We start from the raw sequence: 22062 nt of genomic DNA on the forward strand, positions 1-22062 counted from the left end.
TCCATAAACAGTTTTTTTTTAAAAAAGAAGAAAGCAAGCTTAAATAGAAAAGCTGGACAAATTTGAAGATTAGAAACAAAATAAATCAAGACAAAGTATTTCAGAAATCTTTCTCTAAGCTGCATCCTTATTTTCAATATTCCAGGATAGCTGACTTTATCATAAGATTACTCTTTTCTGTGTAACCACTGCAATATAGTGGACAATTTTTAATGTTTTTAATGTGGGAATATCTGGATTCAAATCTCTGTTCAGCCATGAAGTTCATTGGTGGCCTTGAGCAACTTATTCCTCAATACCTCATAGAAATTATGTAAGATAAAATGGGAAAGGGGATTGTGAACCTAATGCATTCTACTTAAACGCCTTGGGAAAACGATAGCAAGGCATATCTAATCAAATAACATTGTGTCCATCCACCTGCTTTACTCAATGTATACTTAAAATCAGTAAGCGGAAAAGTGGGTAGTTTGTATACTTTTGGTCCCCACTCTGCACTCAGCTCTCACCTCCATTGTTCTGTCCGGATACTGAGGTCCAGTGCCAAGGGCCTTCTGGTGGTTCTCTCGCTGTGAGAAGCCAAGTTACAGGGAACCAGGCAGAGGGCCTTCTCGGTAGTGGCACCCATCCTGTGGAATGCCCTCCCACCAGATGTCAAAGAGAAAAACAACTACAGTATTCCAGACTTTTAGAAGACAGCTGAAGGCAGCCCTGTTTAGGGAAGCTTTTAATGTTTGACCGACTACTGTATTTTAATATTTTGTTGGAAGCCACCCAGAGTGGCTGGGGAAATCCAGCCAGATGGGCGGGGTATAATTTTTTTAAATTATCATCATCATCATCACCACCTGTGGCTCCTAGAAGCTCTCAGTATGCAAGAGTAACTATACCCCAGGAAACGGCTCCAACTGGCCAGCTAAACCAGGTGAGGGTAACCAATGGGTCTCAAACCCTCAGATAGGATCTTTCCCTGCATGTAAAGACAGACTCTGGTGAACTGAGCAGACAAGACCGAACAGTGGGTCCAATGGTCAAGAAGGCATTTTTTGAATGAGGGAAGTGAGGGGCAGGTGGGGCTTGCCAGACTGGGAAGGTAGCCCATCTAGGAGATGGAAAACTCTGATCCTAAACGTCCGCTGCCTTGCAGGATATCTTCCGAGAAAAGAAAAGGATAATAATAATAATAATAATAATAATAATAATAATAATAATAATAACAACAACAACAACAACAATTGTAAACCCTACACTAATCTGGAGAACAGTCTCCAAGATGGCTGGATGGCATCTTGTAGCCCTATTTCTGGCAACTACAGAGCCAAGTTGGTGCCAAACACATTGATCTGCTTTCCTTTAGACCACATCAGCGAGGCCAGGACCTCCATACATACTGCCCATGCTTGCACCCCTTGGAGGTCACTTTAGTGCTGGTAACACAGTAATTTGACTTCACCCCTGGAGGCGAACTCCATTGCCTCTTGAGACAGAAGGATGCCAAGAATTTAAAAATCATTTTTGCATTTTAAATTTCCACCCCTTACAGTGGTGCCTCGCAAGACGAAAAGAATCCGTTCCACGAGTCTCTTCCGCAGGAACTTGCAAGACATTTTCGTCTTGCGAAGCAAGCCCACAGGAAATTCGTTTTGCAAAACACCTCCAAAACGGAAAACCCTTTCGTCTAGCGGGTTTTCCGTCTTGCGAGGCATTCGTCTTGCGGGGCACCACTGTATTTCATTTTCCATGTGTAAATCAAATAACCATAGAATGAATATAGCAGTTTGAACATTGTTAATATGAGAAAACAAGAGTGATGATCAACAGTAAGGCCTTTATTTCAAAAGGCATTTTTGTGCATGGCTTGTAAAGATGTCTTTTCATCATTTCTTTGTGGTTTCAAGTGAAAGTCAAGAGTTCACTGTTGTGTGATATTAATCAAATACTACACATACTGAGAGAGAAAGCTCTCTGTCTCATTTAAACCACAAAAAAATTTAAAAAATTGGACTACATGCCCATGTCTATCATAAGATCCACTACCATTTCTATTAAACTGCACTAACCTTTCTATGACCATGTCACCTCAGTCATTTTAGAAGTTCATGGACAGGCAAAATGTCACATCACGGCACTATGTAAAGACAAAAGGACAACAACCGCCATGCCCCAGCAAACTTTTACTCTTACTACAAACAAGTTGAAAAGTCCAAGGCTCCATTTACGTAAATGGCTGCTGTTTTGCTGGAGAACATCAATGCAATAGTAGTGTGCTTTTCACCTTTATTTACGATGGTGTGTTTATTTTTTCTCCCATGGTCCAATTTATTTCTAATGCTACATATTCAAAGGCATTCACTCGTGCTTTAGAGAAGTCACTTTTTCCTCTGCCTGGCATTTAGAAATTTGCCAAAGAGTTCACAACATGTGGTGGTAACGTCTAAAGTGCCCCAGTGGAATTGATCGTGCACCTGTGATCTTCTACAAAACTTAAATATTCTGCAGCAGGCATGGCAACATGGGAAAAGGTTAATCAAATGCAGAATAGTTTTAAAATTACTGCAAAAGGGAATGGAAAGATTAGCAATTGTCTTTTTGTCTTAACAAATGGTAACTAAAAATTCAAAATAAAAAAGTCTTACACATGCTTCCCTATCTCAAAAAGGTGTATTATTTATGGTTTTAGTAATATGCAGTGTACGCTTGAGCCCAAATGCCCCCCAAATTTTGAAGTCCCATTCACTAGTGGTGAAATGGAGAAGCATTCCCCCAGGTTTTAAGAGATATACAGCAAAGTAACCGCCAATGAGAGAGGTGGTTTTTTTTTCAAACCTTTAACAGCTGCAGCAACTTTGTTGTTGTTTACATTATTTTACCACTGGCAGAGGTGGCAGGAAGAACCTAGCTCCAATCTCACTGTCTTAACCACAATTGTCTTTTGCCTACTATACCCTGGATTCACATCTGTATGTCTCACAAAATCAAAAGTCACCCAATAAACCTGAACTAGTTGGCCTAGATAACTGAGCTGATTGATCTGCAATAATATTGGCATCAGTGATGTGATGAATGTCCTCAAAGTGCTTAGCAAACATGATGCAGTGTGCCTCCAAGGGATGTCCAGGTTGCAAAGGGCCCCAAAACACTTGGAAGTGCTTCACTAGTGGTGGACAAAAACTGCTTCTTCACCTCCTTCATGACACAGAATAGGCAAATAGATAATGTGCTCTTGTTTTTGTCTGATTGAACTTATTAGTCCTTCTCCATCTGCATTCTTGCTGTCACCCAAACTGCTTCCCTGCCCTCAGCTCAGGTGTATACTAAGGAGCTTAATGGGCTCTGCTCCTTGCAAAAGGGCACTTGGGAGCGATTATGCTAACTGCCCAAGTCCTCCATCTATATTCCAGAAAGTAATCAGGACTCTGACAAAAATACCAGCCACACTAGCTGAAAATCCCTCAGAATCCATTAGTCTCTGGGATTGACTATTCTAATAGGTTCCTCCAACCATGGAAGGGATAAAGCAACAAGCTAAACCTCCACAGAATGTGGTCCAGTCATAACAAGGGAGTCAATATAAAATCCACCTTTAGACCACCATCCTTCTGTCCAGGATGTGTTAGGCTGATGACATGTTGTAACAGCCCCACAACTGTCATGGCACTCATGAATTTTTCAGCCACCATAGACAAAGCACTTAGCATGGGTGCTGAGCTCCCCCCCAGGGCAATCATCCCAGCAGTCCTCAACCCCAAATCTGAGACTATGACTCCCAGCTCAGCTAAAGAGACTGGTGAGCAGTGGAGTGGGTGATATTCTAATAGGATTCTAATGTTTCCTGAGTATGTAACATAATATATGAACACTCAAAACTGGCACTCAAAGCCAACAGGAAGACTGGAGAGGCAGAATTCTTGTAGAAGACAGCAACTGCTTCTCCCCAACCCTCTAATCTATGCTGATTCTGAAACAAGCACCCAGAAGACCAGAACTGAGAGAGAGCAACTCCATTCAGCTCACTCACCCACATCTTGGTAAAACAGCAACAAAATCCAGCAGATGAAAAAGGAATTTAATCCTAGACAAAGCACCCAGTGAATCACTCCAATAACTACTTTAATTTTTTAAAAAGTGGCAGTAGAAGTTCCAGTGAACTCCAAAAGCTTTGCCACCTCATTCATGCTACAATTCAGCCCAAGGCAGAGAGCGCACACTGCTCCAACCAGAAACAATTACATTTTTTTCAAGACAAAGCACCCGAGTTAATCAAATAATTCATCTACACTCAACCCATGACCCAAAAAAGTAAATGAATGTTTGAGTGAAATAATTAAAATTGGTCTGAAGTGGTAGTACTTGTACAAGCAAAGCAATATATCCGACAATAATTTCATTAATTTCTAATCCATGTTGTTCAACCAGATAAATATTTTTAAATGCCAGAAATGTTTAAAATGACATTACTTATTTTCCCATATTCAACTTTCGCTGTAGGTAACAGCCTTTAGCACATAAAGGTAAATGGACCAATAATGACATGCCATGCTCAGTAATTCTAAATTCATTCAAAATATTGTGTAAAAACAGTGGCAATATCAGAGCTCTTCTCTTTAGCTTCCCCCACCCCCACCCCCACCTGTCAACACGCTTCCCCCAACTTTCCTGAATGCAGTATCATTCTAGGAATTTCGGGGGGGGGGGGGGACAAGCTTTCACAAATAAGCAAGTGGCTAATGCATCTAGGACTTTCTGAAGAAGGAAACTAGCAGCCGCCCCATGCCAGCTACTGAGAGGAGCTCCACTTGTAGCAACTTGTAGCTGCAAAGTTTTTTTAAGCTAAAGAAAAAGGATCCACAGCAGCTGAAATGTTTCCACAAAATTCACCATTTTCAATGGAGCACAGAAATGGGGTGGCACTTGTGCTCAACCCTACCCTTCCCTCCCTGGGCGCAGTGCACCATTCTGATCAGCTGTTAATCACCTGCTTCCTACACCTTGTTGCTGTACCCAGCTGACTGGAAACCCAGGAATTGCATAGCAACAAGCAGTCACTAAGTACAGCTGGAACAAGACAGCACATGTCTCTATCTGAATGAGGGGTTAATGTCAACCCAGACAGACAGGAAGGGAATTCCTGTCTAAAAACAAAACGCCAGCTGTCCAGGGAAGTCTTAACACATGTTGCTGGCTGAAATTAATTGGAAATCAAAGAATCATACAATCATAGAGTTGGAAGGGATCCTGAGGATCATGTAGTCCAACCCCCTGCCATGTAGTAACATACAGCTGTCCCATACAGGGATAAAACCTGCAACCGTGGCATTACAGTACAGTGGTACCTCGGGTTATATACGTTTCAGGTTACATATGCTTCAGGTTACAGACTCCACTAACCAAGAAATAGTACCTCGGGTTAAGAACTTTGCTTCAGGATGAGAACAGAAATCGGGCTCCGGCGGCGCAGCAGCAGCAGCGGAGGCCCCATTAGCTAAAGTGGTGCTTCAGGTTAAGAACAGTTTCAGGTTAAGAATGGACCTCCGGAACGAATTAAGTACGTAACCAGAGGTACCACTGTATCAGTACCACGCTTTAACCAACTGAGCTATCCAGACACAGGCCCCATTCTAGGACCAATACTTTAAACAAAAAATTCTGAACCAGACAGACAGTAATTCCTGACTTCATCTACCTGCGACCTCCCCAGTACCACCTGAAGCAGGTCATTTCACCTTGCTGCATGACTAATCCAGCACTGGAGCAGCTCATCCTCTAACCCGAATCCAAATATTTCACTAAGCTCTTAAAAGTGCTTGGAAACCTAACAGGTTTCCTGTGGTCGTGGTGGTGCAGTAATGTAATATTATAGAAAGGAATTTGCTACCAACCACTGTCAGATGCAGAAAGCCAAGAAAAGTGCAATGTGTTGCCAGATGGGGGAGCTTAGACACCAAAGGAAGACAGAATATCAGCAAAAGCAAGCTCCAATAAAAACCAAAAATTATTTCAACCTAAGCCTGTTTAACTTATTCTTCAAGATCCCACTACAGAAATGATTATATTTTCCTAGCACTTTCAGAATAGTATTTAAAAATAAATAAATTTATTGTTAGTCACTCCAAGGCCTCTTAGGACATGAAGACAGTAGCAATTTGAAAAAATTAAGTCCATTATGGCAAATAAAAGCCACCCAGGAACAACTTGAGAGTGGGTCTAAGGAGTGATTGATTCTCTGTGATGAAGAGGGTGCAGCCAATTGCTCTGGAGATGGTGAGGCTCCTTCTCAGGAGGTCCTACATGGATATAGTGATATTAGGTAACTACCACACAGTCAAAAATGCCCTTTATGGGAGAAAGATGATTGAGAAGGTAGTGATTAGTCAGTCCCAGGTGTGTCTGGATGAAGCAGTTTATCTAGACCAGTGTTTCCCAACCTTTTTTGGGCAAAGGCACACTTGTTTGAAGAAAAAAATCTCGCGGCACACCACCATTACAGCCCCGTGACGTCAGCGCGCAGCGTCACGCCGGGAGGGACGCACGAAAGTGAAAGTTTTCAATTTTTTCCCCTCCCCCTTGCCGGGCAACCTCCAAGCTTTGGGGGTGGGGGGGGAGGAGGCAGCGCAGCAAAGTGAGGGACTGAGGGACGGCGGCAGCTGAGGCAGCGGCGGCTGTTGTGGTGGTGGCGGCAATAGCGGGCGGAGGAGGGGGCGGCGGCGGGGCCGAGGTGGCCGGCGGCGGCGGGTGGAGCAGGAGGGCGGCCGAGGCCGGTGAGGGAGTAGGGTTGCCCGGGGCTTGAGGAGCCGTCGCCGGGAGTTGCTGCTGCTGTTGTTGCTGCTGCTGCCCGGACATGCCGGCCTCCTCCTCGTCCGCTGTCTCGCGCTCCTCCCTTTTGCACGTGCTGCCCCGCCGCCGCCCCATTGGCTGGGTCCTGTCAGCTGATCTTCCTGTGTGTGTGTGTGAGGGGAGAATGGAGAGAGAAACCTCGGCACCACCACCGCGGAGCCGCCCCCGGCTCGACGCGGATCCTCGCCGCCGCCGCCTCTCACCGCCCGAGTCGCCCGCCTCCCTCCCACGGCACACCAGCCAACCTCTCACGGCACACTAGTGTGCCGCGGAACACCGGTTGGGAAACACTGATCTAGACCAGTGTTTCCCAACCGGTGTTCCGCGGCACACTAGTGTGCCGCAAGACGTTGCCTGGTGTGCCGTGGGAGGGAGGCGGGCGAGTCGGGCGGCGAGAGGCGGGGCGGCGAGGAGAGGCCGCCCAGCGCGGGGCTCTCGCCGTCTGCCTGCCTGGCTGCCTGCGTGGCGCTGACGTCACGGGGCTGTAACGTGCCCCACATAGGCACACGCGGGGCGGCGAGCGAGCTCCCTCCCACATCCCATCGCCGGCTCTGCACCAGGTGGTAGAGCTCGGCGAAGTCGCCGCGCTGGAAGGCCAGCAGCACGCGCGCCTTGGCCAGGCTCTCGCCCGCCTGCGCCTCCAGGCACGGCGCCTCGGCGTCGGGCGGCAGCGAGCCCAGGAAGCGGCCCAGCCGGCCGGGGTCGCCCGCCTGCAGCAGCGCCTCGAACACGCACGAGACCTGCTCCGCCGAGAAGCGTGGCGAGCGCGGAGGATCGGGCGCGGCGGAGGCCAGCCCCGCGCTTGGAGAGGACGCAGCAGCCGTCGCCAAACCCGATCCTCCTCCTCCTGCTCCGCCACCGTCCTCTGGCTCTCGGCCGGGAGGAGCCTGCGGCGACGGGGCGGGCGCCGAAGTTGGCAGAAGTTGGCGCGCCTCCTCGGCAGCACCTTCGTCCTCCTCCTCCTGCCTCTGCTCTCCTCCGGCGGGGGGCTCGGCGGGGCCTGCGGGGAAGGAGGCCATGTTCGCGGCGCGCGGGATCGCGGCCCCCCTCGCCCGCCTCCGGCCCGCTCCCCTCCCCCTGCGCGCTGCCCTAGCCGTGCGGGTCTCCTCCCCCTGCGCCGCCGTCCCCTTTCCACATCCTAGCAGCCGCGGTCCGCCTACCGCCCCCGGGCCACGGCGCGGCTCCCAGCCCGGGCTGGCCTCCGCCTCCTGGGACGCGCGCCCACCCCCGCGGCCCCCCAAACTTCGGAGCAACTCTCCAGACGCTTCTCCCCCGCCTCGGTCTCCCTCCTTTCCACTTCTCTTCCCCCTTTCCTTCCCTCTTTCTTTCTCTTTCTCTCCCACCCGCCTTTCCTTCTATTAACTTTCCTTTCCCCTCCCTTCGTCCTTCCTACTTTTACTCCTGGGCTCCTCCCCCCTTTGCGCAGCCACAAATCAATCTGTCTCTCTTGTTTCCCCCTCTCTCTCTTCTTTGCTCAGACGCAAAAAAGCGCCACTTTTTGGAAATCCGGACTGCTGTCCCCGCTGAAACGATACTTTAAAAAAGGAAGAACTCACTGGCTCTTATTTCTGTTTAAAGCAGTAGATCCCGAACTCTTTTGGCCCACTGCCCCCTTGGTTCCACATCCCCCAGTGTCCCGTATGCTTACTCTATAGAAAGCATTACAGGGGTTAACGCGGCTCGCTAAGGAAGATATTAATAGAATTCTGCATTTGGGGGGAGACCCTAACAGTCATCTACCATTACCTTCTATGCTGTTACTATTTTTTTTTTTTTTTTTACATAAGTAAAAAGTGACCTTTCCCCATCTGGCATGGTGGTGTGCCTCAAGATTTTTTTCATGAAACAAGTGTGCCTTTGCCCAAAAAAGGTTGGGAAACACTGATCTAGACCCATTTCATTCTGGCTTCAGGCCTAGGTTCAGCATGGAAATGGCCTCGGTCACCCCGATTGGTGACCTTTTTATCAGAAGAGTGAGACCATGCTAGTTCTCCTTGACTTCTCATCAGATTTTGCAAGAACCAACCATAATATTGACTGGAATGAGTTCTGTGGATTAGGAGCTGGAGGCACCACAATACAGGGCTCTACTCTTCTTATCTGCAGGATCAGTACCAGACTGTAGCAGCTCAGCTCCCCAGCACTTGTGCTGTGGGGTTCCATAAAGTACTATTTTGTCCCCAATGCTTTTTAAAGTTTGTCATCCCGGGTTCTGAAGTACTATGTCATCAGTAAAAACATAAAGGTAAAGGACCCCTGGACGGTTAAGTCCAGTCAAAGGTGACTATGGGGTTGTGGCGCTCATCTCGTTTTCAGGCTGAGGGAACAGGCGTTTGTCCACAGACAGCTTTCCAGGTCATGTGGCCAGCAGGACTAAATCACTTCTGGCGCAACGGAACACCATGACGGAAACCAGAGCACACGAAAATGCTGTTTACCTTCCCACCGCAGAGGTACCTATTTATCTACTTGCACTGGTGTGCTTTCGAACTGCTGGGTTGGTGGGAGCTGTGACAAAGAAACGGGAGCACACCCTGTCGCGGGGATTCGAACCACCGACTTTCTGATCAGCAATCCCAAGAGGCTCAGTGGTTTAGACCACAGCGCCACCCGCATCTGGAGTTGGGTAGAGTGCCCTTTCTGGATTGAGTTGTACTCACCCTGAAGGAGCAGGTAAATAGCTATTGGCAAAACACTGCTATCACTTGAAGCCCAGATAGCGTCAAGGACTGCATATGTCCTTGAAGCCCAGATGGCAAGGACTGTGTATGTTCAGTTCTGACTTGTTCACCAGCTACAGTTGTTCCTGGACCTTGATAGCTCACCTATGTAAATACATGCTCTGGTAACCTCTCATTTAAGCTACTGCAATGTGCTATTTGTGAGACTTTCCTTGAAGTCTGTCCAAAAGCTGCAGGTGGTGCAGAGGAGGCTGCTGACTGCCTATTTGCTACCTGAACTACCGTATTTTTCGCCCTATAGGACACACTTTTCCCGCTCCAAAAATGAATGGGAAATCTGTGTGCGTCCTATGGGGCGAATACAGGCTTTTGCTGAAGCTTGGAGAGCGAGAGGGGTCGGTGCGCCGGGCAGACATCCGCAGCATGGGGAGCCCTGCGGGAGTTCCCGCAGATAGCAGCTTGCTGCCCAGCGCGCGGCGCGCCCTGAAGCAGAGCGCCCCTCGCGCCGGGCAGACATCGGCCAGCCCCACAAGCTTGGGGGACAGCGGGGAGGCGCAGCGCCGCCATCCCGCTGTTCCCCGACCTGGTTTTGGGGGAGAAATAAAGGAAAACATTTTTTCCTTTATTCCCCCCCCAAAAAAAACTAGGTGCGTCCTATGGGGCGGAGCATCCTATGGGACGAAAAATACGGTATTTGCTACCTGAACTGTCTGCCTATTTGCTACTGAGTCAAATTTAAGGTACTAACATTTGTCTATAAAATTCTATACAGCTCCCCTAGTACCTACCAACCAATGGCTTAAGATCTGGAAGAGACCCTACCCAATAGTTCTATTTACAGCTATTTTCTGCAGTGTAGTTATGAAGAACAGGCCTATCTGTTGTGGCACAAAAGATATGGAATTCCTTCTCCATGGGGATAAGATTGTTCCTTATGCTAGCTAATTTTAGGCATCATATTGTGATGCATTAGTATTCTTAGGCTTATAGAAATGATTACTCAAAGAGCTAGGCTGTTGCTGAATTATTATATTTTTAGTAACCTCCGGATATTCTGATCCTTGTTCTATGCATATTTTTGGTTTTATGGTTTTCTTGTGTTAAAGTGTTATTTTAATGGATTGGTGTGTACCATCCCAGGTACACACCTGGAACCCTCTAATTTCTACAGCTTGTATTTAAAAACAGAGCAATGTAATAATCAGTAATTCAGAGTTGACATCCAGGTTCTGCCATCCAATTATGACCAAAATCCTAAGGTGTCTTAGCTCTTGCGCATATTTCCACTCCTGCAACATAAAGTAATATCAATGTTGTACATATAATGGAATGTTTCAGGATCCCAATTAGCTAACACACTTCTTCAAAGACACACAACAGGCACGTTTTAAAGTGATGGTTTTAAATTAAAAAGCTGTAAATAGCTTGTGAACTTTATACTTATAAGCATACTTCTTGCCCCAGTGTATTAGAGTGATCACTACTTCAACATGGCACAAGGCAATACAGAAGAGTAATTTTTTTAAGGATTGCTTCACAATGGTGAATACATTTATTAGTACAAATTCTGAACAGTACATTAGAGAGAGCATGTTTCCTGCCGGTTTTATGTGGTGTAACCTGCCTGAGCATTCCAGAAGCTATTTAAGTCAAACACTGAAGAGCTTTCCATAGCAGGTTACAAAACCTAGTCTCTAGTCACCAACTAAGATTACCAATCCAAAGAACAAGACAAAAGAAATAATAGTTCATTATGACAACACCTGCCAATCTAAATCACCAATGACAACAATAACTAGAAGCAGCAGAACAGGCAAGGTGATGTTAATTGTGTTTATGAATTACCAATCCACTTTTAAGTGCCCGAGATGATGTGCAACAATACACAAGGATGTGTATCACTTGAGTTCAAAAACTTTGTTCCAACAGTTGCCACCTTGCTTCTCAGATGCTAATGAAAAGCATACATATACACTCTTGCCTGCTCCATTCATACCTGCTCTTTAATCAGGTACTCTAACAGTCTGTTCTGTTCTCTATTCCCTCAGGAAAGCTTTCCTTATAACGCTTCCTAGTTTTTACAGCATTTAATAAATATTAGTTCATAAAGAACTTTCTAAAAAGAATATCATGATAACCAGCGTTCTAGGCACATTTTGCGACAAGGAATTTCATTAGCGTGAGCAGTTTCTGAGCTTTGGGCACAGTACTGTGCCTAAGATTTCAGATTAAAACTGCAGAGTGGAAGGAAAGGAGGATCTTTTTCTGCTTCCCCACTTCCAGTCACTCTCTGAAGACTATAGAAGAGACCCTCTTAAGAATATTAGTGGGGTGGACAGGGGAAGCATGGCTTTCTTTTTTGCAGTCTTCAGATCAGGACTAGAGCGTGTGAAAAATGAATATTAAGATTTTAGCTGTTCATTCATTTTCTGCTTTGTATTCTTGTTGTAAAAGAAGTGTGCCTAGACATTCCATTGTTGCGCCCATAACCTAGGTTTAAGGTGCCATTCAGCTGCTAGCTTTCATATCTCAGTCTCTAACACTGATGATAACCTGTAAGATGCATATAAAGCTTACCCAGCTTCAGTGGGGAACTGAATCTACTTCATTTGACAATAGTTCAGTTATTTTTTCTAAAGCCACACTAGATCAGCCATAAACCCATTCTCCCGCTTTTGCTAATTCCTCCCCATTCTGTACTGTTTAATAGAAAGTGGGGAGGGAAGCCTATACCAAATTAACTGTCAAAGCAATGGCTCATGACTTATGCTACTGGGAAGAAGATTTAAGGTCAGAATTTCAAAGGATTGTGTAAATATATTTTTGTTCACAAGGTTTTGTTCCAAATGCAGAAGCAAACAGGTAATACTATCATATTTTTCAGTGATAAAAATTATCTACATTTGAAGACAGAAAAGGTAATAAGTTTGGTAGTAAGTTTATACTGTGGATCCCACAACTACTGCTGCTATCAAATCCACTCTTTAGCACATCATCTTATTTCATTCATTTGTTTTACTATTATTATATTCAGGAATATATTCAATAGCTTTACAGTACCTAACACAATAAAATACCAAGTAATCAACACTTGTAGTACTGTACAGCCAATTTCCTAACCATTCCCTTTGAATAAAAAACAGAGGTGCTTATTTGTTTATTCACATTTTTAGCATGACGAACTACAAATCTCAGTGGGTAGCCAAACGTAATTCACAGTCAATTCAACTTGTAATGGGGTTTTATAACAGAAAGAAAATACATGCAAATAAGATCTGTGCTACCTAAACTCAACTATCAAATAGCAGACACAATAATGATGAAGACTTACTTAGTATTTCTGAAAAATCCTCAGTTTAGGCTCCAATAAATGTCTAGGAAGAAGAGATTCCTAGTTATGAGTCAAGCAATGAAACTCTTTATAAACACCCTGATTCCATGGCACAAAATTAATTCAGTCAGTAAAATATTCTTGATAAATCTTGGTGTGCAAGACAGAACATAAGGAAGGAGGATATTTCTTAGATACACTGGACACAAACCATTATAAAGGCTCGCAAACAACCCCACAAGAATTACAAGCCTACCTGCTTGCCTCCACATGGCAGTATAAGTAATCTGTGATGTATCAACAGCCTGAGAAAACACAGAACTACTGATCCAGATTATAGAAGCCTTCTTATCTCTTCACACAAAGGGAATTCATATTTGCCATGTAAGACATTTTTACAAATGTGGGTCAATACTTAAAAGGCTACAAACCACTATCTATTCCACAAACTTGGCAGTCTCTAAAAAACTTTGAGACATTTTTGTATGAGTTTCATATAGATGTGTAAAGGATTAAGTGGCCTATAAATTAGTTAAGTAAATAAGAAGAAACCAATGCCTTTTTAAAAAAACTGAACCAAGTCAAGATTTATTTGGAGGGAAGTAAACCAATTCAATACAGTATTCTGATCAGAGAGGCAACTTTTACAAACAACACATCACAAGTTTACAGCTATAATTTTTTGTTCTAAGCAGTCTCTTAGAAGCTTACCAGTATCAAACTTCCGTCACTTGGGCTATTTAGAAATCTGGTTACTCTTTCAGGTGTTAACTCTTCAAGCACAATTGACAGAGTCCAGTGCCCTTCATCTCTGTGTGCTGTCACCCCCTCTACCTGTATATATGCACAAGTTGTACTTTTATTTGGGGCATGTAGTCAACTTGCCTGATGACAGATACAGGCAAGGAGAAGTAATACTTGCACTCTCATATTATTTCTTTGCTTCCAAATCCCCTTCCACTGAGGAAGCTGTTTCTTTGCTGATAAATGACTGGTGGGCCACTAGAAAAGGAACACAGAAGAGTCCATCCTCAAGTATACCATGTCTTCAAATACTTTAGAGCAGGAGTGGACAGACTTGAGGTTTGTTGGGTCTACTTTGTTCTCTGTTAGTGCCACAAGATCTACTCAAGAGAGACATAGGGCTGTTTTTTTTAAAAAAAATAGGGGGATGCTTCTGAACACATTCTAAACCTAGGCAATGGTTTTCAGTCAAAAACAAAATTGATATTTTAACCCTTTCCTGCAAAAATACATTCCCGGTTACTTTTATTTATTTCAGCAGTCTTAATTTAGCAAAGAAACTAATTTTTGGTGGTACTGTTAAACAACTGAAAGTACAAAACCCTGACAATCAGTAGATCTACCAGTAGATCTTGATCTACCTTCGGCCCACCCTTGCTTTATAGGGTACAGTTGCCCTAGGAATATTTTGCCCCAGGAACCCCACATTGCAAAGCGGTTTTCTAAGCTTCCAAATGTCCCTCTTCTCTCTGCAACCTGTCCAAGTTCTTCACTGTTGTTTCCACAAGTTTACAGAGGGTACAGTATTCAAACAAACACCGATTATAAAAAGGTAAAGGTAAAGGGACCCTTGACCGTTAGGTCCAGTTGCGGACGACTCTGGGGTTGTGGGGCTCATCTTGCTTTACTGGCCGAGGGAGCCGGCGTACAGCTTCCGGGTCATGTAGCCAGCATGACTAAGCCACTTCTGGCGAACCAGAGCAGCGCACAGAAACGCCATTTACCTTCCCACCGGAGCAGCACCTATTTATCTACTTGTACTTTGACATGCTTTCAAACTGCTAGGTGGGCAGGAGCTGGGACCAAACAACGGGAGCTCACCCCGTTGCAGGGATTTGAACCGCCAGCCTTCTGATTGGCAAGCCCTAGGCTCTGTGGTTTAGACCACAGAGCCACACATGTCCCTAGAAAAATGTGGTATCACCAAATTAAATCCTTAGATGCATCATATAAAAGCCATGGCAATGATCCCCCCCCCCCAATATTCCTGCTGGTGTCCATCCTCCCTCTTAAGTGTGTATCTGCCATGCATTATTTTTCACTGGATGGAATTTCTCCTTAGGTTTCAAAGTAAATTTCAAAGCCTCCCATCAATCAAAGTTTCTCCAAATATGCTGCACTGCTGCTTAAGAAAATGATACCCATGTCTCTAATAATGGTCTCAGCCTAGCATCTGCACAATGAAAGTGTTACATAAAATATTAAATTATGTATGGCAAAGTGCCCAATAATATGTAAGTTATTTTTACAGTGATAAAGCAGCAACTAAGATCCAGCCAGAAGAGGCCCAAAGTGTGAAGAACAGGGTGGGAAAGGAGTTAAATTCTGTCTGCACAAAACAATAGCTCTCAATTAGCAAGGTACTACAATACTGTAACTCCTCTTTTTATGACTTTTCAATGTACTGACAGAAGAACATATTCCACAAGATTTTTGATGTTAACTTTGTGTCAGAAATAGATTAAGGAATATTAACATCATAATAATTAACTGTTCAGTGCAATACTCGATACTTATTCAAGCAGAGAACTAGATCCTGAGGAACACATTTACCTTGCCTTCACTTACAAGCAATTGGAATTTGTAACAATCTAAAGCTAGAAGGAACTACTTTTCAGTTCAGAATGTTAGCAGCAATTGATACTCAACAGTAAAAAAGCGTACCCTGAATACAGGACCAGAATAAAAAGAATCTATAAACCACAGAAAAGCTGAATCAAATAGTCCAAGCCTATTTTCATCTTGACACCCCGACCCTAAAACCTTAAATAATTTGAAATTTGTAAGAAACAATTCCTGCTTTCTTTGGAGAGGAAGGGAGCAACATATTAGTTGCATACTGTGATACTAAAGTGTGTTAGAAAGTGACTTTATTGAAGGAATTTTCTGATATTTTCAACCAAGCTATCAGTGCACTAATTTTAAGATACTTTGTAGAAGTAAATTCCATAATTAATAGAGGTGGTATACTTTCACTTCGCAAATTATAGCGTAAGACTGCAGACACATTCTGAGTTTGGAACAGGATATTGTTTCTGTAATGTCTGAACAACAGAAATCTCTATACAACAAATTCCTACCCAATCACCAAAAAGCATTTGCTTTCAATGAAATCATGTGACCTAAATGACACCGGCTACCTTGAAGGCTAACTCTAAGCCCCAATGGACTGATGCTGTTGCCAGAAGACAACCCATAACTTAAGTCAAGCACAAGTGTGATATGCCGCAGCAACCTTTAATAAAGCCTGGAGGGCCTCGTGAAGCAACACAAAAAGGCATCATCAGCTTCTGAGACAGAATCACAGAGTCCAACCCCCTGCAAGGCAGGAACCTTTGGCCCACTGTAGGGCTCAAAACCACAACCCTGAGAGTAAGAGTTAGGGCCCCTTCAAGGAAAACCGGAACATGCTCAGTATGTCACTAAGACCCAAAGCTCAACTCACCTAGGGGGACGTTCCCATTAACCACACACCACAAAGCAAAGATACGGAAGCCTTTGCTTTCAATCCAACCAACTTCACGCAACAACCTCAGGCACTGCAAGGAAGCTGGGGAAGTTAGTTATGCAATGCAACACAACACACAAGAGGACAGCTTAACCATGCAGGGCATTGGTGGGGGCTTGAAGTGACAGCTCTCACTTGAGGGGGGGGCTGCGCCTCATTCCAGGCACCACCAACACGAGCACCACGCAAGTGTCAAGGCAACGCGATGCAATTCCTCCTTGCATAAGTCAGAAAGGCAGAGGGTAAGATGCACCCCCGAAATAAAAGCAGTCAAGAGCGCGCAGACGTGCCAAGTTCCTCAGAGCCCCTGAAGTGACTTTTACTCCAGACCGCTTTTTACCCCCCTCTCCTTTTTTTGGGGGGGGGTGTGTTAACACCACTGAGCCGGAGACACGCAGGACCAGGCAGTTTTCACGTGTGGGGGTGTTTTGCCTCTTCTCCCCACAGAAGCCCCCCGCTTCTCCCCACAGCGACGAGCTCCGCGCGTCAAGAAGCGCTTCCCCACAGCGACGAGGCTCGAGGCGGGACTTTCCCGCCACCCGGACCCCCGGCCCTTCGAGGGCCCAGGCGACTCGGCCTCCCCACAACCACCGACCGACCGACCACCAGTACCAACCACCGTTCCGGTTCCCCCGCAACCGGAGAAGCGGCAGCGGCCGTGAGAAGAAAGGAGACCCCACCCGAATCCGCAGCTCGAGGAACGGGCGGCGGAGGGGCGAGAGCCGGGCCGGCCGGCTGAGGGACGGGAAGGAAACGGGCCCCTGAGGAACTATGTCGAGAGAGCCACCCCCCCCCCGCACTCACCCTGTCACAACAGGCGCCATCTTCCACAAACTCTCGCTAAAACTCCTATTCTCGCGAGAAGGTAGCCGAGATAGCCGTCGCGCGCGCCTCCCCGCGGAAACCAGCAGCGCGCACGCGCACGCGGGGGAGAGGACAAGCTTATCGCAACCGCAAAGGAGCGAAAGGGGGCGGGCGGCGGGAAACCCCGCCCACTCGCTCACGTCACTTACACACACACACACTGACGGGGGTCTGTGTCGCTCTCGCGTCTCAGAAGTCAGACACAACAGGCGTGGGAACTCGGCCCGAAGACTCGCGAGATCTGTTCGAGGGAAGCGGAGAAGGGATATCGCGAGAAGGGCGGTCATAGGAAGGAGGAGGGGCAGGAGGGGGATTCCCTTTACGCCTGACCTAGCGAGCGCAGAGGCTTCATCGTGGGAGAGAACGGACCGAACCATTCGCGTAGGGCCGCGGGCGAGACCATTTCATTCATTCATTAAAATATATGTATATATATATACTTTTTAGGTTTATGGCATTTCACTGATTTTACAATCATTTTGACATTTCAAAACTTGACCTCCTTCCCCATCTTTCTGCTGTTCCTTAATTTTATTTTTAGTATCTTCTGCTTATTCCAAATTAACTTAATTTACTCATTTATTTATCTTCTTTAAATATATACTCTTAATGAAACTGCATGTTATTACAACAATCCTGCCAATGTGCTTATCTGTTTACAATTTATCTAAATATTCCATAAACCATTTCCATTCCTTTATAAAAAAAAATTTTATCTTGATTTATTCTTCTTCTGGTAAGTTTGCCATTTCTGCATATTCCATAAGTTTTTGTATCCATTCTTTTTAGGGACTTCTGCTTCTTTCCATTTTGGGGCAAGTCGCATTCTTGACGCTGTTGTCGCATACATAAATAAATTTTTATACAATTTTGGTAGTTCTGTCCCTATAATGTCCAAAAGAAAAGCTTCTGGGTTGGTTTGTTTTTTTACAAACATTATTTTAAACATCCTTTTCATTTTATTATATATCATTTCCCAGTAAGCTTTAACCTTACTACAAGACCACCGCATATGATAAAAAGAACAGTTTTTCTCTTTACATTTCCAACACTTGTTTGATTTAGATTTATACATTTTTTGCCCATTTACTCGGGGTTAGATACCATCGATGTATCGTTTTCATATAATTTTCTCTTGGACCATAACATGCTGTAAATTTTATATCCATGTTCCACAATTGTTCCCATGCTTCCATGTCTATATTAGATGGGACCATTTCAGACAGCATGAAGGGGGGCAGGATGGAGTGGACTCCAAATTGCGAGCAGGAATTGCGAGCAGGAAGGCAGCAGCCTGAGGTGTTTTAGGAGAGAGAAGGAAACCAACAATGAAAAGGAGCTTAAATAAACAAAAGGCTCCTTTGTGTGTGTTTCTTAAATCTGCATTTTGCATCCCTCCCCTCAGGTTACCACAGACTACCCTGGTGCATTTTTTAAAAAATGGATTAACTGGTTTTTAATTACATTTGGGTAAGCCTGCATGCGTTGTGCATCATTTGGGTCACTGATGAATTGCCTCTAAGTCAGCCTCGTTGGTTGCAGTAGGGAGAGTGAGCTCAGTTGGGCGTGGGGAGCGATCCTCAATATCTTCTTCTTTGGCAATCACTCTTGGCAAGTAAGATTGTCTTCCATGATCACAATCTTAACAGTGAGTCTGTAAGTGACTGCGGAGGCCAATTCTGGATCCACACGTCCTTCCACAGTAGGGAAATAGGTTTCCGGGTCGAGTTGATCTTGGTGAGGGTTTCCTGAACGTGCCATCCTCCTAGCAAGTTTCTCCCTTTCGTCTTGAGTTCGAGCATCTTCAAAGTCCATGACACCTAGGTAAAGGCTGTTCTCCAATTGGAGCACTAACAGCCAGTGTTTCCCAATTGTCTGTGTTTATACTACATTTTTTTAGATTTGCCTTGAGAGAGTCTTTAAACCTCTTTTGTTGACCACCAGCATTACACTTTCCATTTTTAAGTTCGGAATAGAATAGTTCCTTTGGAAGACGATGATCAGGCATCCACACAACATGACCAATCCCAACAAAGTAGATGTAGAAGAACCATTGCTTCTTCCAAAAATCCATCCCAAACCCCAAACTTACTCGCTGGATCATCACCTTCTTGTGGTGAGTGGGCTTGCACGTTCCTATGACCCTTGTGAGCGAAGCCCTTGGGAGTCTCCTACTCCCAGCAGGGTCACCCAAGGCGGTAAGGTCAAAGGGAAGGAGCTAGACAAAGAATGATCCAAGAAGTCCTCAATTGCAAGATAGGTGGAAGATAACAAGTGGTATATTACAATGGCTGGTAAGGCAGATGAAGGCTGCAGCAGATAAGAATCTACTAGTTGTCATGATGCTCATGCCATCGGACCCTCAATATAATTACCAGAGAACAGGCTCCACTTATGGCGGAAAGACTAGACTTTTACTTTGCTATTACTATTATTTTTAGATTTGTTTGCCGCCCTTCATGTGAAGACCCTGGGGCGGTTCAAAACAGAAAAATACGAAATGAGAACACAGGACATATCGTAAAACAAAAACAAACCAATAAGCTCCACAAACACATTAAAAAAGCCATAAATGTTCATCAGATGAACGTCTGGTTGAAGGGAAACGTTTTAGCCTGGCACCTACAGATATACAACGAAGACACCAGATGAGCCTCTCTGGGGAGAACTTTCCCCAAGCTTAAGAGCAGCAGAAAATAACTTTTAATACTATTAATTGAGGAGAAAGTGAAAGGTGTGTGGGTTTGTGTTTAAATACATTAAAAAAATAGTAGACTTGAATGCAAAAAGCCCCTATCAATGCACTTGTGTTTTAAAAAAAGACACTAATTTGTGTAATGTCTGTGAAAAAACTTGTATTTTTCCTATATATGTGAACTGTGCTAAAACCAATCCTATTTAAGGCATTAAGTCAAGCTAACCAACCTCGATTTTCCCTCTATTTTAATTTACGGGTGAGGTGTAAATATGTAAAATGAATAAAATGAAGTTTTTCTCACTCTTTGTCGTATCTGCATTACTGAAGTTTGTTCCATTCAACGAACATTTCCTGCATTCAATGGACTTTTGCAAATCCTCTATTTAAAGTTCATGAAACAATCCATAATCCTTTTAAGTTCTCTTTTTGAAAATATGTGTCCCTCCCTCTGGGCTCATGCTGCTTCAGTTCAGCTATGAATGGCTTCTGGATTTTTGCCATAAACTGTCTCTAGGTGATAACTTTAAGGGGCCTTTAATTTATGTGTCTTAAATCCAACTGGGAGGAAAACAGGATGAAAAAAAATAGGTCAGCCTTAATACATTTCAAACATTACACACATACCCCAACACACACACACACAATACTAGCATTTATTCATTTGAATGTTTGCTTGTTATTGAAAAAAGCATTTGCCCTGGAAGAATTTCTCAAACTGCAGGGCACATAAAATAAATCTGATGCAAGCCCCAAGTCTTTGTCTGCCAAGGAAAGTTCCTGCTTCATCTATGCAGGATTCATTGCTCTTAACTCTTTGAATGAGACTCAATGGGAAAAGCAGGTAGTAATTCTGCCTTATTGTTATGCTGGGTGTGATTGGATTTTTCAGTCACTCTCAGAGCAGGTATGCAACCTGGTTACTTGCTTAAAGGTAAGGAACGCAGGTAGTGCTGTAGTCTAAACCACCGAGCCTCTTGTGCTTGCCGATGGAAGGTTGGCGATTTGAATCCCCGCAACAGGGTGATCTCCCGTTGCTTTGCCCCTGCTCCTGCCAACCTAGCAGTTTAAAAGCACACCAGTGCAAGTAGATAAATAGGTACCGCTGTAGCGGGAAGGTAAACGTCTTTTCTGTGCACTCTGGTTTCTGTTGCTGTGTTTCCGTTGTGCCAGACGCGGTTTAGTCATTCTGGCCACATGACCCGGAAAGCTTTCTGTGGACAAACGCCAGCTCCCTCAGCCTGAAAGCAAGATGAGCACCGCACTCCATAGTTGCCATTGACTGAACCGTCCAGGGGTCCTTTTAAAATACTCATTTTACATCCTTAAGATATCAGTGACTTCCCTTTTTCTCTTTCCATGGTTCATTTTACATATCATAAATCCCTGCATATTTTACAAAAAACTATACCATTCAGTATTCCATTATTACATCCATCAAAACTTATTTACACTGTTGAATTTATCTTAATGCTGCCAAACGTTTCACAATCTTCTTTAAACATATGTTCTTCTTATTCTCTTACTCTGTATGTTAAGTCTTCGAGTTGTGCATATTCTGTCAACTTGAGTTGCCATTCTTTGGTTGGGACCTCGCTCATTCTCCATTTTTGAGCTAACAAAACATGGGCCGCAGGAGTAGTATACATAAATAAACTTTTTGGACACCTAGGAATTTCAGCCTTAATTATCCCCAAAAGAAGGACTCTTGAGTTTTTTGGGAAGGTAAAGGTAAAGGGACCCCTGACCATTAGGTCCAGTCGTGACTGACTCTGGGGTTGCGGCGCTCATCTCACTTTATTGGCCGAGGGAGTCAGCATACAGCTTCCGGGTCATGTGGCCAGCATGACTAAGCCGCTTCTGGCAAACCAGAGCAGTGCACGGAAACGCCGTTTACCTTCCCGTCGGAGCAGTACCTATTTATCTACTTGCACCTTGACGTGCTTTCGAACTGCTAGGTTGGCAGGAGCAGGGACCGAGCCACGGGAGCTCACCCCGTCGCGGGGATTCAAACCGCCGACCTTCTGATTGGCAAGTCCTAGGCTCTGTGGTTTAACCCACAGCGGCACCCACGTCCCTTTTTGAGAAGGTACTTTTAAACTTTTTTTCAATTCATTATGGATCA

At 44.7% G+C, this 22062-nt stretch overlaps 1 protein-coding gene across 8 annotated transcripts in view; it reads right to left on the reverse strand.

Annotated features, from left to right (window-relative positions):
- The window catches only part of RBPJ (recombination signal binding protein for immunoglobulin kappa J region), a 91342-nt gene that overhangs the window by 27373 nt on the left and 41907 nt on the right, over window positions 1-22062 (reverse strand). For 2 of the 8 annotated variants that reach the window (XR_014515835.1, XM_083460021.1), the window contains exon 1: window positions 17183-17283. The exons of 2 other annotated variants lie outside the window; for them this stretch is intronic. Coding sequence is in view for 1 of the 6 variants with exons in the window: in XM_083460021.1 (XP_083316147.1) it covers window positions 17183-17202 (20 nt within the window). In the remaining 5 variants the exon portion in view is untranslated. Of the gene's footprint in view, window positions 1-12846; window positions 12890-13557; window positions 14512-17058; window positions 17114-17182; window positions 17284-22062 lie in introns of those variants that run through there. 4 more of the 8 variants (XM_083460024.1, XM_083460023.1, XM_083460027.1 and 1 more) reach the window with 4 other exon arrangements.

This window comes from Podarcis liolepis, assembly GCF_965112155.1.
Source record: "Podarcis liolepis genome assembly, chromosome: 9".
Classification (NCBI taxonomy): domain Eukaryota; kingdom Metazoa; phylum Chordata; class Lepidosauria; order Squamata; family Lacertidae; genus Podarcis; species Podarcis liolepis.